Source organism: Akebia trifoliata, chromosome 1 (genome assembly GCF_017979445.1).
Source record: "Akebia trifoliata isolate Shusen 1 chromosome 1, ASM1797944v1, whole genome shotgun sequence".
Lineage (NCBI taxonomy): Eukaryota > Viridiplantae > Streptophyta > Magnoliopsida > Ranunculales > Lardizabalaceae > Akebia > Akebia trifoliata.
In genome coordinates, this window is record NC_141375.1 from 27,050,192 (window position 1) to 27,065,263 (window position 15,072).

Here is a 15,072-nt window from a genome sequence, read left to right on the forward strand (position 1 = left end):
GTTTGGAACGCAAAGTACCTCAAATATCCATCACAATTAGTTTACAAATGGTAAAAATTGTTGGCTAACAGTTTCTAAACTTGTAAACTACTTTTTATTAAAATGGGCTGTTTTATTTGGAGAGTGACTATTGTCACACCAGCTTTTTTACTAACACCACACCAACTGCATGCAATATTTTGATGATTTACATAAGAATTGGTGTGGCCTTAGTAAAAGTTGGTGTGACATTACCAGCTCTCTCTCTCTTTATTTTTTATTTTTTCATCCTCTCCACCGTAGATCTCATCTTTACGAAAAAAAAAAAAAATCAATTATTCCAAAAACTGTAGCCTATATAGAGGAGGATGGTCGATAGTTGTCTAGTTTGTCAAAACAAGATTGCCGCCTCATCGGGATGCACATCTCGATGTGCTTTGAAGAGTGTGCCAAGTGGCGTCTGAAAGGACATGAAGTAAAAGTAGCTATCGAACTGCAATGTACACGATCGAAACTATTTCAAAGTTCATGAAACCTCATGTCGCACTTACCTTATTGATGTGAAAGAAGTGCGATATGAGGTCACTTACCTTGCAATTGGCCTCTCAGCCGGGATTAAGGAATTTTTTTTTGGCTCACAAATCAATCAGGAGTCAGAGCCAAGGAGACAAAAGAGCAAAACTTTGCTATCTCCGAGAAAGATCGGTTGAACGTGTCATTATAATCGAGCTCGAAACACGGGTGGATACAGTTGACAACTAAGCGTGTTTTTGGCTTTTATTTAGCGGTCCAAAGAGCGTGACGTCCTCCTCTTCCGACACATCCGATTCTCTCTCTCTCTCTCTCTGTCTCTCTCTCCATTGTTGAAGAGAGCTCAGATGCTCCATCACCATCTTCTCTTTCACAGCACACGCCAAGGGGACCCTCCTTGAATCATATCAACCCCGATTTCTCGTATCGGATCCAATCTAAATCTCAATCTCAATCACAAGTAGGTCGTGTCGTGTCCCCACATTCATAATTGTTTTCTTTTGTTTTTTTCGATCTCTCTGTTTGTTTATCTTTTTATATTTTGTCTTATATTGTTTTTTTTTTTTTTTTTAACTCCCTTTGATTGCGGATGGGTCTTAATTTTATAGTTGCTTTTGATCTACTTTTATCTGACTTTCTTCATGTCGGGAATTTTAGGTACTGAAGATTTACATATATTTTTTTATTAATTAATTAATTCTATTTGTAGAAATATATAAAGAGAGAAAGAATTGGAATGATGGGCGAGGTTGAATTAGGAGCAAAGCATGAGTTGCTGTAATCATTTATGTTGTTTTACTATTTCTTTTTCTCTTTTATGTTAGAGAAATGTAGATTAAGGAATCTCATCTCGAACTTCTTTGCCTTGAGATGAGATTTAGGCGTCGTCGTCGATGCATTCCTTCTTGTTCTTCTATAAACACGGTAGAATCACCCTTTCGAAACATGACTAAATTAATTGATTTTAATCGAATTAGAAATTAAGTGATTCTTTCTTGGCCTAGAAATTATTACTTTTCATTTCAAGTTTCTTGTTTGTTAATTTAATCTTACTGTTTATAGAACCTTGTTTCGAGGATTTTCGATTTCTATCTTTAATGATTTCAAGTTCATTGTCTACTTGGTGAACCCAATTAAACATTTTGATTCTAAGAACCAATGCCCAAAGCTTGGATTCAGCTCTGTGTCAAAAGTCTTGTTATTTCTTAGATTTTCGCATTGGTTGAAGAAACTTGTTGAATTTTGGTTATAAAATTGAGACCTTTATTTTTATTTTTGGGGAATTTTTTCCCCTTATTTTGATTTTGCCATTTCGCCTCAAGTTCTTAGTTGGGCATTCCGTATTGATGATCTTCAGTACTTAACAAAGCTTCTAAATACAGATCGATGAAGATGATGGTTATTGGAAGCGAAAGAGCAGACATGAAGATCTGGCATGGGCACATAATCTTGCTCATGTAATATCGCAGTCAGCTCAATGTTTTAGTGAGTCATCCTTTTCTCACACTTCTTTACTTCAATTTTCTTTCAAGTCTAAATATGAAACATTTGTTTAAGTGTCATGTTTTTTTATTTTTTTTTTCGTTCGAGGTTTGAAATTTATTTGTTTTTTGGGTGACATCCGATGAATAAGATTTTCCCTAGCATCATTGTTTTGGTGTCATGTTCTTTTGGGATCTCAACTTCTAGAATGCCCTGGCCTTATTCACTTCTCGTTCTCTTCTCAAGCTTTTTTGGCAACATTTAATGTCGGGTGTGTATACATGCCACTTGAGATAAAGGATATTATATGGGAGTCGGCCAAAAATATATTGAACCCTTTTAAATAGCGCTCTCAATACTCATTACTAGAAAAGATAAATCCTGGCATTTCAATTCCGATCAGGTTGATGTACACAACATCTAAAAATATTTAGTGTCTTAACGTGTACAATTTGTGAATATCTAGGCTACATTCACTAGTAGCTTGTGTACTTAAGTTGTTTTGATATGAAAATTTCACGGAAGGTTTTCCTTTTAGCAGTTATAGTTCCCTTTTATCTCCATTTCCTTACTTGGAAGACCGAAGGCCAATAAAGACTGATCTAAGCATATCTTTTCTCAAGCTTGGTAAAATGGGTGCCCCTCATAAACCCAAACCGTGAAAAAACAATCTCTTCTGATTCTTATTCATATGAGGAAGGGATAAGGCCCTAAAGATGGAAGAAGAGCAGGTAAAGGCATGAATAAGAGGGATGGGACACTTTCCGCTTTCAAGACTGTTCACTCGTGATTTTTAATTGGGATCCATTAGGATGTGGCATCAAGAACGGCAGGATATGCGACATTTGATGGATTTGATCCACATGGTAAATAGGCCCAGGAAATGTTTCTTAATACTGCAAAATAATAATAATAATAATAATAATAATAATAAAAGTAGCATCCATCGTTAGTTGACAAGGAGCTAGCTAGGAGATCCTGGCCCGTGAGGGGCCCTTTTAAAGATCTCAGCCATGAATACCAAGAATATTTGGGTCACGGAAGGTTTTTTGTAACTAAGAGACAGAACTGTTGTATTTGTGAGCTCCCATCTTATGTCTAATGATGTAGTAGTGGAAAACAATTATAAATTTGTAAACCAGAGACGTTGTACCCACAATACTTATGGGTGTAACAATGTGCCTACTTTCTTATAGAATATAACTCTCAATTGCCTACTATCATGGATAATTACTGAATTGTTCGGTTTTGGAAATATCTTCTCTCAAATCACTTATTAATATTTGTGGTTGCAGCTAATGCTATGGTTGGGTCACGATCATGGATAGGAGGATTTCTATATCGCTCAGGCAATAAACGCCATGGACACAGTGAAAAATTTCTGGACTATTCTTTGAGCTCTCTTCAGGTAAATTTGAAATATTAATCAATTGGTTTTTCTTAGGGTTCAATAAAATATCAATTTTTTTGTGTGTGCTTTAAGCTTTCTTAACCTAATTGTACTGATTCTGGGACTTGACATGCATGGCAACCTCTATTACTCTTTTATAATCCTTAAATGTTCTTTTCTCCATAGTGGATTTAGTAGCCCTTGATTAAGATTTTATCTAGTTTAAGAAGTTTCAGGGAAATTCTTTGCACTTGTGAAATGTTATTCATAGTTTAACTAGGAGTGACTGTTTCTATGTTGCGGTCATACATTATCTATCATACAATTTTTATGCTAAGACTTTATGACATTGTTTTTTTATCTTAGCAGGAACGTAGATTGCAAAGGCTTCAAGAACGACTACAAGTACCTTTTGATGAGACACGACCCGACCATCAGGTATTCTCTCTCTCTCTTCTTTCCTATTATTTTCGGCTCTATAGAATTGAAATTCAAATACCTTTTTATGATCATTCGATATATGACTTTCTATTCTCCTCAGTTGATCAATGTGTCTTCAAACTTTATTCTATTGTCATTTTCTTTTCTGTCATAACAAAATCAGGGATCATATAACCGCGACTCATTTCGTGTGCTTTTTGTAAAAATTATAACTACTAGCATCTTCACCTTCATTGATGTTTTGGTTTGTTTAGTTAATGTTATTATTTCCAGATGTGAAAATGAACATAACCATAGTCAGTAATAAAATCCTTCCGTAACTGATTGACATTTGTTTACAAGGTTTACCTCTTATAAAGATATATACCACCATTGGGTTGATTTTCCTGATAGGTATAAAAATTCCATTGAAAGTGTCCAAAAAAAAAAAAAAACTGATGCAAGGAGGTTGAGAAGATCATCCTAGACAGCTTAAAGCACGACACAAACAAGTAAGAGCAACAAGGCAACACTGACTACATTTCCTCATTGATCACAATCCCACCTAAAAAAAAATCTTCATAAAAGTACATATACCAATAAAACAACAGGTTGATAAATCAAGTAATGACTTCCCTTACCTCACACTTATTACCTTTAAAGACTCATGTTCCTCTTCTTTTAAATGCTTCATCTATAATATTAAATTTAACCAATGTATAAAGTGTACCAGAATGCTCAACAAGGTACTTTTATTAAGATTAACTTGCCCCCGTTTGGTAGATACTGTGTTGTTCAATCATTTTGATCCCTAGCTCCCATGTCAATTTTAACGTATACCCTGCTCCAAGAGGTAGATAGGTTTTATTTGAACAAAATTTGTAATCTAGATATTATTCTGTGTGTGATGATGACTCCAGGTTATGTTGTACGAGTTACTTTGGTCAATCAATTACCCAGTTTATTATTATGTCGATTGGGATACCATCTTTTCTTCCTTCAGTCTCCAAGTCATTTAATATCTTATTCACTTTCCGATATCTCATGGACAGTCTGGGCACATGCCTCATGGTCAATTTGATGAATGCCATGTGTAAGGTCCAGTTTGCGAGACAAACTTAGGTACCCATCAACCATGGGCTTTGAATCTCTTTTTAATGGGAGGTATATATGTATTAAGAAAATTGTTGTTTACACAGTAATGTATATATCATTTCTTTTATTATGAGGTTTCTCCAATCAATATGTCATTTTGTTTTTCCTTTGAGCTATTTTTCTAATCAATTAATCTTCACTTGCCAGCCTTCCAAAAATAAAAGGAATTTTTTTACCCACAATATATCAATACCTTATTTGAGTTATTTATCTTATTTAACAGGAAGCTCTGAGAGCATTATGGCATGCTGCTTTTCCAGACACTGATCTGAAGGGTCTGATCTCCGATCAATGGAAAGATATGGGATGGCAAGGTCCTAATCCGTCAACTGACTTTAGGTTTGATTCTTTCATTCTGAGTGATAGAATATAACTTGATTCTAAGCTATCATTTGACTTGCTTAAAGTTAGACCAGATGTAGAAATGAGTGACCATTATAAAAGTCATATTTTCTGGTACCTTTGTTGGGGTACTGATTTCAGTTGGCAAGAGAGGCAACTGGTATGGTTTGACTGCTTTAGCAAACTATTGCTGATAAGCATCATTGGACCAATTGGAGAAATTGATGTGTCCTATTTCGCCATTTTGCATATTATACGCATATTATATGAATTTGGAGGTTTTTTGGAAAATATGTTTCACACACCCAAATCATTAAAGAGGTCATTTGGAACTTATGCTCTTCCAAACCAAAAGATGTTTTTTATTTCACATTGCTGAACACCTAATACTAGAAAATGATAAACCCTTTATACATGTATTTTTTATCATAAATTTTTAAATCAAAACCGTATTTAATAAAAATGCATCCCTCACCAACTTTTTAGTGTTCCATTTTCTATCGACCAAATTTTGACTTTTGTTGTGTGTGGCAAAAGAAAACTATAGTCAACATTTTCCCTTTTCTTTTGTTGTGTGCCAAATTGCTAACTTTGGTACCTGCAGGGGATTGGCTCAATGGTAAAACTAGCGACAGGGGTTTCCTTCCTATAGTTGTGTGTTTGAAACTGGGTGGCTCCCTGATTTACCCTGTTGCACGTTGGAAAACTTTCATTTGGAGAACTAGCGACATGGGTTTGCTCCCTCTGGTCATGTGTACGAAATTGGGTGATTTCCTAATTTACCCTGTTGCACGTTGGGAGACTTCTATGGGTTGGGACATGCAACCATAGGGACTAGTCCCATCCCAAAAGGGACGTGGGATACCACATTATTTTAAAAAAATGCTAACTTTGGTCGACCTGTGTACTTCGTGGATGAATCTTGTTTTGTTTGAGTTCTGGGCCTTGTGCCCATGGATGCAATCTTGAGTATGTACAACCATAGCATAGCTAACTTCAGCCATTTATGGAGGATTGATCAACTGGAAAGTCTTATGCATTAACGATGGGTTTACTCCATATATACAGGACTTGACTATCAAGTGGCATTTCTCAATTCAATTCAATGAGAGAAGCTTGTCAAGGAGGCTATAGGGAATTTTAGAATTTGAAGTTTCAACAAGTTGTAATCTAGTCACTTATACATCTTATGCATTGACGACAGGTTTACTCCAGATATAGAGGACTTGACTATCAAGTGGCATTTCTCAATTCAGTGAGAGAAGCTTGTCAAAAAGGTTATAGGGCCTTCTAGAATTTAAAGTTTCAACAAGTTGTAATCTAGTCACTTATAGAATCATATTAAAAAAAAAAGTTGTAATCTGGTCTGAGCTCATTTAAAACAGAAGAATCATTCATTTAATGGACTCAAGGAACTGAAGGGTTTTTACTAAGATGACTTTGGGTTCGGCTGGAAATTTATGTAAACTGAGATTAGGGTAAGGATTTTAAGGGACTTCCTAAATACCTTGCTTTGGAAGGAGATGGCTGGGATATTATTTGAATGAAGCTGGCACTACATGTGAATAATTAATAAATGAACTGTGGCAATGGACAACTACAAGCTATTTGCATGAACAACTAAAAAAAAAAATCAAATGGTTAATCTATTGATATTTTATTTTCAGTTAATTTTGCATAAATTTTTTTTTTGCGACATCATGAAGTCTTCTCTTCTGTAGGGGTTGTGGATTTGTTTCGTTGGAGAATTTGCTGTTTTTCGCCAGGACTTATCCAGTATGACTCCAATTTCATCATTTGCTTGGCTTTTGCAGAGTATTATTTGTTTGGTTTTCGCAGAGTATCACTCTAGGGTGGTCATTTCATTCTGATTTATTACTAATTTTACTCAAATTCAAATGAAGGCTTCATTCCATAGGTTACTGTTCAAGCAAGATGGGAAGCGAGCCACGTGGGAATACCCATTTGCTGTCGCAGGCATTAACGTGTCGTTTATGTTGATTCAGATGTTGGATCTATATTCTGGTCAGTTAAGCAAGAAGTATCTTTATCATATTATGCAAAATGTGCTTATTTATATAATCTTATTATTATCATCATTCTCATTAATGAAAATTGATTAAGTCCAATAACTTTAGAGCATCTTTTTTTTTTCGTCAATGAAGAAAATCAATATTGCATATTTAGAAGATAATTGACTTGGTAGAGTTCAATGTACTTGGGAGTTTTATCCCCCTATCACTCGTGTGACTACTTAGGTGGCAAAGAGAATAAGACAAAATATTTTCTTGTCGTAACTAGAAATACAGGAAGATCTCTTCCTATTGTATTTGATTTTTAAAGTATGCTTGATAAGAGATAATGACATAATTTTTAGTAAACCTCTTATTTTGAGCTCCACCGACTCCAAGGAACTCTCCTTGTTGATGAAAATATGATAATTTAAGTGATGCATCAAGTTATAAGCCACGAATGCCTCCTGTAGAAAATTGTTTGCAAGAACTGACAATAGCAATAAAAATAAAGTAAATATCAAAATAGAAAGAGCACAACAAAGAATTTACATGGTTTGGCAAGATAACCTAAAACGGTTTGGCTGTGAATATATAAACCATACAAGATGAAATTTCCCCCATGTCAATAGTTACAAAATTGAATAAAAGCCGCCCCAAATAAGTTCTAATCAGTAACTCTGCCTTCGAAACCCCAACCTTCGGGCATGGGGCATACTGCCCCACGGTATCCATAGCTTGGCATACTGTCACTTCTGCCAATAAAAAGCTACCACCAATAGATACAGCACAGACATAACCCCTCTAATTTCATTTCTTTTATTTCCTTCTATACCTATATTGAATTGCAGAACAGGATTCACATAGCCAATCTTAAATGGTTGGATTATACCTTTCTTTATTGAAATCGATTGATTGGTTCCATCGTATAATTACAATTGCTTTGATTTACTGGGAATGAGACACGTCTTTTTATTAATGTTTATTGCATTTTCCTGATCTTTTGTTTCTCCAATTCATTGCAGAAAAACCAAAATGTCTGCCTGGAATAAATTTCATAAAAATCTTATCAGGTAAAAGTACCAAATCTCCATCATACATTAGATTCAACTTTGCATTTGGTTTTCTATTCGTCACGATGCCAAATTACTGTCTTTACAAATATATTTACCTTATTACAGAAGATGAAGAAGCATTTGATGTATTATATTGCATAGCATTCGAAATGATGGACGCTCAGTGGCTTGCCATGCGTGCTTCCTACATGGAATTCAATGTACTCTCTCCCTCCTTCCCTCATGCATCCAATATCCTAATATTATTGTTTTGATCATTCATTATTGCTTGCCTTCAGGAGGTCTTACAAGTGACACGGAACCAATTAGAACGAGAACTGTCCTTGGAGGATGTTCATCGAATTCAAGACCTACCGGCTTACAACCTCTTGTACCAGTAGTTTAGCTCTTATCTAACCTGTTTAAATCTGTAGAATCTTAACTGAGTCTCACGTTCCATTTTTGCGATGAATGTGTATAGTTCCAATGCTGATGCTATTTGGAGGATCAATTCGAACCGAGGAACATTTAAAGCTTGCACGCTTATAAATGAAAGTATTTTAACACATCAAATAAGGATAGAACACAGCAAAAAACAAAAGAAAAAAAAAAAGAGTTTTAAGACAGCATTTTAGCATTCTCCTGCCCTCATAATCAGTTCTTTGAGTTTGAAGAGCTTGTAAAGAAATGATGGCAAGAAATAACAATATAAATAATAATAATAATAATGACCCCACCATAGAGCGATACACTAAACATTTATGATTAATGATTTAATACATGACATATGCATCAGGTCAAGTAGGCTTGTCTTACAGTTTGGAAATATGGGGATATCTCAAAATAACGCTTTCTGAGCCAACAGAGGAAGGCTTTCTAAAGAGAAAAAAGATTCATTACATTTTGAATTTGAAGCAAAGGAAGCTAGGGAGTCTGCCAAATAGAGGAAGGCTTTCTAAAGAGAAAAAAGATTCATTACATTTTGAATTTGAAGCAAAGGAAGCTAGGGAGTCTGCCAAATAGGTTTTTTTTTTTTTTTTTTTTTAATAACTGGGTATCCCTGTAGACAGCGGACCGTGCTCGTATCTGGGCTTTTTCCAGTCCATAGACCATGGTCTGATCTATGGACAAATCCCGGGGCATGTCCAATGCCCACCAATCACATGCACCAGGTAATTGAGGGTGCACCCTCGAGGGTGGCTCCTAAGGAATTAATGCTAATATTGGGTATCGAACTCATGGCCTAAAGGTATCATGATTTTAAAACTTGTTTTGACGTCTTGAATCATCTATGAATGAGACTGAGTCATCTTGGACTAGTTTTCCAATTTATTCGAGTAGTCTTGTTCAAGAATGATGCAATCCACTGACTTTAAAGAGAAGCGTCAGATTTGAGATAACTTGTTAATCCATCTCGTTGGTGGGCGATACCGAGACAAATCTGACAAGTCATCTCTGTCTTGGATGAGTTTTAAAAGCATGACGGGCATTAATCGCTTATTGGGCCGAAATTGCCATTGAGTCAACTCGTCAGGGTTTAGCCTGGCAAATCGTTAGTTTCTCTGAATACATGCCTAATCTCCTATTGCACATTCCTCAGCATATGAAGATTTTGAATAACTAGGTTTTCCAAACGCCAAGTTTCCACCCTTTAGAGCTTTAGCCAACATGGTTAGATTCCATTTCTTATTATGATTTTCTTCCCCGTCAAAATGTGGAAAAAAAATAAAAAATTGGGAAGTCGCATTGGTTGGTTGAAGAAAAGAGACCTGTAATCCAAAAGAGAGAGTTTTACAAAAATTTTGAATCTGCTTCAAAGTTTATTCCAAAGAAAAAAATATTTCAAAAGCAGAGAGTTCTACCGAAATTTTGAACCCTGCTTCAAAGTTTTTATTTCCAAAGAAAAAAAAAATTCTGGAAATTGAAAAGTCATCATATTGATTGCAGAAATTTTTTGGGAGAATGAAGTGCAAACTTGTTTTTTTGAATATAATTACCAAGAAGTCCCATGATAAAGAATTAGGATCATTTAGACCATACCTTTTAAAAAATACATTTAGAATATTTTTTTTTATTCTGTTTTATATAAAATACCTTAAATGATTCTTCAATCATGCCTTAAAGAAAGAATCGTGATAATTTGATGCCCCCCTCTGACATACGCCATCATCACAGAATCGTAGATCAGTTGCCTCGGGATACACAAGAAAAAGATTTATAATTCTGCATATCCCGAGGCAAATGATATACCACTTTGTGATGGGGGAGTATGTTAGAGGAAGGTGTTAGAAAATCATTATTCTTAAAGAAATCATCTCCCCAAAACTCCATTTCTTTCAAAAAAATAATTATGAAATGTCCCTCCAATTTTGATGAATATATGAGATATCCGAATGTTTTAAAACTAATAAAATGCCCCTTGATCTTGGTCTTATCTTAGAGACCAATAAAAATGTCTTAGATAATCTGAAAATCCATGATTTTTCCCCAAAACCAATCATCTTCAATGATGATAATGACGATAAGATGGTGGTTATCGTGATCACCATCACTTCCACCATAATCACATCATCTAAGAGGATCGAAGACAACTAGTTTTGAAAATAAAAAATAAAGGTTTTTTAGTCATTTAGGTCATTTTTCATTAATCCATCAGAGAAGACTAAGGTCAAGGGGCATGCTGTCAATTTTAAAACATGGGGATGACTCAAATATTCACCAAAATGTGGGAGACCACTTCTCAAAATAAAGGACGTTTTTTTCACAAATCTTAAGAATTGTTAGAATAATAGAATGCGACTGATGTGGCAAGGGCATAGAACCGCACATCATTTTCCTATGTATCCCGATGAAAATGATCTATGGTTCTATGCCCTTGCCATGTTAGCCATGTGCATTCTTCATGACTCTTGTTGAAAAGGGATTTTAAAGAGCCGTGATGAATGCACACAACACACTGTTTTTGTACACGGTTGAGTATGCGGTTGACGTGACAATGACACATAACCATAGATAGTTTTCATCAAGATACACAGGAAAAATGTGTGATTATGTGCCCTTGCCACATCAGTTGTGTGCATTCATCACAACTCATTTTGAAATTAAATTTCAATTAATTTCAAAATGTCGTCATTGGGTTTATATTTTGTAGTCGTGATGAATGCACAAGATCTTGGTACGCAGCTGACATGGCAAGGGCACAGAACCATAGATTGTTTTCATCAGGATACACAAGAAAAAGATGTGTGATTTTGTGCCCTTGCTATGTTAGTCGCGTACAAGGACAACGTGCATTCATCATTATTCTATTTTAAAATTTATCTTAAAGGGTCAGTATTTTGTGTGAGGAAACTTTTTGGTAAATATGTCAAAAAAAAAAAAAAAAAAAAAAAAACTGATCATTAATGTCATTTTCCCATTTTTGATTTGGAAGATGAAAATTAAAGATAGAGATACTTTTGTAAAATCACTCTTGGGTCTAAGTCTATAAAAGGGTAAATGTGGTATGGTTGTTATAAGACTTGAGAAAAGCTCTCCTAAGTCTTTTGTAAAGGGAAGAGTCTAGTTTTTAATTTCTCTTTCTATCTAAAGGACAATTTTTATTTCTCACCATTTTCTTTCCAATTTTTGCTCCCCCCCCTCCCCCCCCCAGCCCTAAATTTTTTTGTTGATGACATATACTAATAAAAAATGACTTAAATATCATTTTCTTCAACTTCTAACCAAAAACCTCCGAATTTCTCCCTAATATCATTCATCTTCAAATTCTTCAACCATACAACAAACCATAGTTTGCCCTCACTACAAGAAAATCCTGGCTCCCCCCCTTGCCACCTTCAGACATCATCCCTATAATAAATTGCCAATCACTTGGTAGTATTTAATTTGCTTTACAAATAATAATCATGAAAAAAATTGAATAAAAATCCATTGTTGCATTATTTATTCAGACAGATGCTTGTTATGCATTTTATATTACAGATTATCCATTATTATTTACGGAAGATTTAATTTATGTAGGACTGGGATGTAATGATTCATGATAAAAGGAAAAATTGAAAATTAATAAAGATAAATTTCAACTGTGTGGATAAAATATGTATGGCGATGACGTATCTTTTATACAATATTTAATATACAATTAGTATTTATATTAATATGATCAAGTCCTTTTATTTATTTTTTTGCTAAGCAAGTTATTCATTAGAAAATACATGGGACACACAGAAAAATTAAAATTGTTGGTGGTTGGAACTTGGAAGATCCAAAAGTCCTTTTATGATTTCCAAAATAACTTGAATATAAACATTTAACAATGATGTATATAAAGTAATTAATTATTTTTACTTAAGAAACTTTTTATTATATAAAATAATGATATTAATCATAAAAGGTAAGCAATATACAATGTTTCCCACCTTCACCTATCCATGGAAAAAACTTTGATGCACCTTTGGTGACTCAAGGGCGGAGCTAGGATTTTCTTGTAATGGGGGCAAATTACTTAGGTTTTCTTGTTAGAAGTTGAAGAAAATTATATTTTCGTCTATGAGAGGAGTCCCGGTCAAGATACTTCAAAATTTTGATGTGGTTTCCCAAAAGTTGGAGGGAGGTGAGGTAGGGGCAAATGGGGATGGAGGTGAGGGAGTGGGGGAAATGAGGCATGTACTTAGTTAAAAATAGAAGGGTATCCCAAAAGTTTTGTGGGGGCAAAAATTTGAGGGAGGTGAGAATGTGGGAGCAACAAGGGAGGGAGGTGAGGGAGTGGGGGAAAATGGGATGTGTAATTAGTGAAAAATACAGGGGTTATCTCAAAGTTTTTTGGTGGCAATTGTCCCCACTAACTCCTTACTAACTCCACCCCTAATTTGTGTGATAGTCTAGTTACACCCAATATTTATGCTCAGTGCACCCACTTTCCCTTGTGCATCTCACCACAAAATGTGTTTTAAGTGAGTGCACAATAGCATAAATGATGGATGCATTATAGTTTGTACCGTGCGAAAGTTTTTTATTTAGCCCATTTTCAAGAAACGTGAATGGAATGATGAGATTGATCCGTCTTCTTTGAGGAGAGAGGTGGATTCTGGTTGTGTTGCATACCTAATAGCGGATTTAGAGTGGGGGGCACTTGTCCCAATAAGAGTTTTTAAATTCTATGGATTAATGTGCTATTGCAACAGATTTTAACGACAGATAAAAAAATTTGACACTATTGCCCCCACAAAAAAAAATTCATTCTTAATCATTCCAACAACTATTTTTTTCACTCTTAACTGTCCCTACAATTTTTTTTCTACTTTGGTTGCCCCCACATGAGAAAAATACTGGCTCCACCCCAGCCTATAGATCTAACGATCAAATTATAATAGGCCAACAAAGCATGAGAGAGAAAGAGAGAACTTTTGCTTTAGTTCTCAAACTTCCATCTCTTTTGGATGGAGGATCACTCTCCTTTCATAGACTTTTTGATTGATAAGCTGGGATGGAAGGGACCGGACCGATAACAAAGATCTAATCTTGAGTGTTGTAATTATGTGAGATCATGTTTTTAAATTTTCACCAACTCCAAGGAAATACAATTTTCATCAATGATGATCGAAAATTTGTCATGAATTGTACCCAAACAAGCGAGGGAATCAACTAACCTATTCGCTTATCTCCAATTGAAGCTGTGCTGCGACCAGAAGGAGAAGGAATTTTTTATGAGACTGGATTAGTGCTTGATTTGGTGATGATTAGCCACACTTCCGGAGGAAGAGAAAGGACCTGAGGTTGAATGGAAGAAGATATTAGATGAAGGAGGTTTCCCTCGCTATAAAGTCATCCAAATCCCAACTCTCCATGCCATCATTGAAGCCTACACAGGCTGAAATATTGGTAGTATTTTGCTTAAAAGTCATCATTAAATAAATATGGATTTTATCTTCATTGCTACATTATTGATTGACAATTGGTTGGTATGCATTTTATATTTATAGATTGCTAAAGAATAAGATTGGATTTATAGAAGCCGATCCTTCAACAGTTCAATCCAATAGGATCAACAAGTGTTATAAAACCATAAAATGTTTTTGACCCAAAAACTTTGATGGATTTACCCACCAAATATCAGCTTTTGATCACATGATACATAAATGGACTATATCATACCCAAGCCTATTGGGCCCCCCAATATGTATTAGTTGTCCACTCTTATGTGCAAACTAGTTGGCCATGGGTCTGCCTTCGGCTAACTAGTTTGTTGGTTTGGCCTATACTAAGGTCGGATTCTAGAATTATAACCATTATATCCGAAAATGTGGAACCTGCATGTGTGAGAAACCTAATTTAATGTTTTTTTTATAATTATTATCAGGTATCCCTATACCCAATGGGACCATGGTCTTGTCCAAAGATTTGTCCCGAGGCACGGGCAACACTCTCGCATCAAGTAAGTGAAGGTGCATCCTTATTGGTGGCCTTGAGGAATTAATACTCATACTAGGTATCAAACTCACAACCTATGAGCATTAACAATTTATCAGTCCGAAATTGCCATTAGGCCAACTACTCGGGTTTACTACAATGGGTTTTACATGGTACATCGCATGTTAACATGCCAATAACAAGCATAATCCCTTTATCAGTCCGCTGTGCTAGAATCTTTTAAAACCTCAAATGAGGATATTAAAATAATTATAGAAACGAATAAGAAAAGTTTTCA

At 35.1% G+C, this 15,072-nt stretch overlaps 1 protein-coding gene across 4 annotated transcripts; it reads left to right on the forward strand.

Moving 5' to 3' along the window:
- The first annotated feature begins 679 nt into the window (after nucleotides 1-679).
- On the forward strand, nucleotides 680-8,906 carry LOC147411341 (uncharacterized). 4 transcript variants are annotated; one of them, XM_086447574.1, is made up of 10 exons: nucleotides 680-974; nucleotides 1,893-1,995; nucleotides 3,288-3,400; nucleotides 3,749-3,820; nucleotides 5,181-5,296; nucleotides 7,021-7,075; nucleotides 7,204-7,324; nucleotides 8,337-8,384; nucleotides 8,493-8,587; nucleotides 8,666-8,906. In XM_086447574.1, exons 3-10 carry the CDS (start codon nucleotides 3,296-3,298, stop codon nucleotides 8,765-8,767), a joined length of 714 nt encoding a protein of 237 aa, XP_086303700.1. In that variant the 5' UTR covers nucleotides 680-974; nucleotides 1,893-1,995; nucleotides 3,288-3,295; the 3' UTR covers nucleotides 8,768-8,906. The 4 variants fall into 4 exon arrangements, with proteins under 4 accessions (XP_086303700.1, XP_086303690.1, XP_086303674.1 ...); XM_086447564.1 differs by having other exon boundaries at nucleotides 680-970; XM_086447548.1 differs by lacking the exon at nucleotides 680-974 and adding an exon at nucleotides 1,237-1,434.
- Nucleotides 8,907-15,072: the final 6,166 nt, after the last annotated feature.

What these genes read in the sequence shown, in the direction of transcription:
- LOC147411341 (XM_086447548.1), top strand. Translation starts at nt 1,381, where the DNA reads ATGAGATTTAGGCGTCGTCGTCGATGCATTCCTTCTTGTTCTTCTATA. An exon ending in AGACACGACCCGACCATCAG is followed by an intron (nt 3,821 to 5,180) that starts GTATTCTCTCTC and finishes CTTATTTAACAG; the next exon opens with GAAGCTCTGAGAGCATTATG. An exon ending in CTTCCTACATGGAATTCAAT is followed by an intron (nt 8,588 to 8,665) that starts GTACTCTCTCCC and finishes GCTTGCCTTCAG; the next exon opens with GAGGTCTTACAAGTGACACG.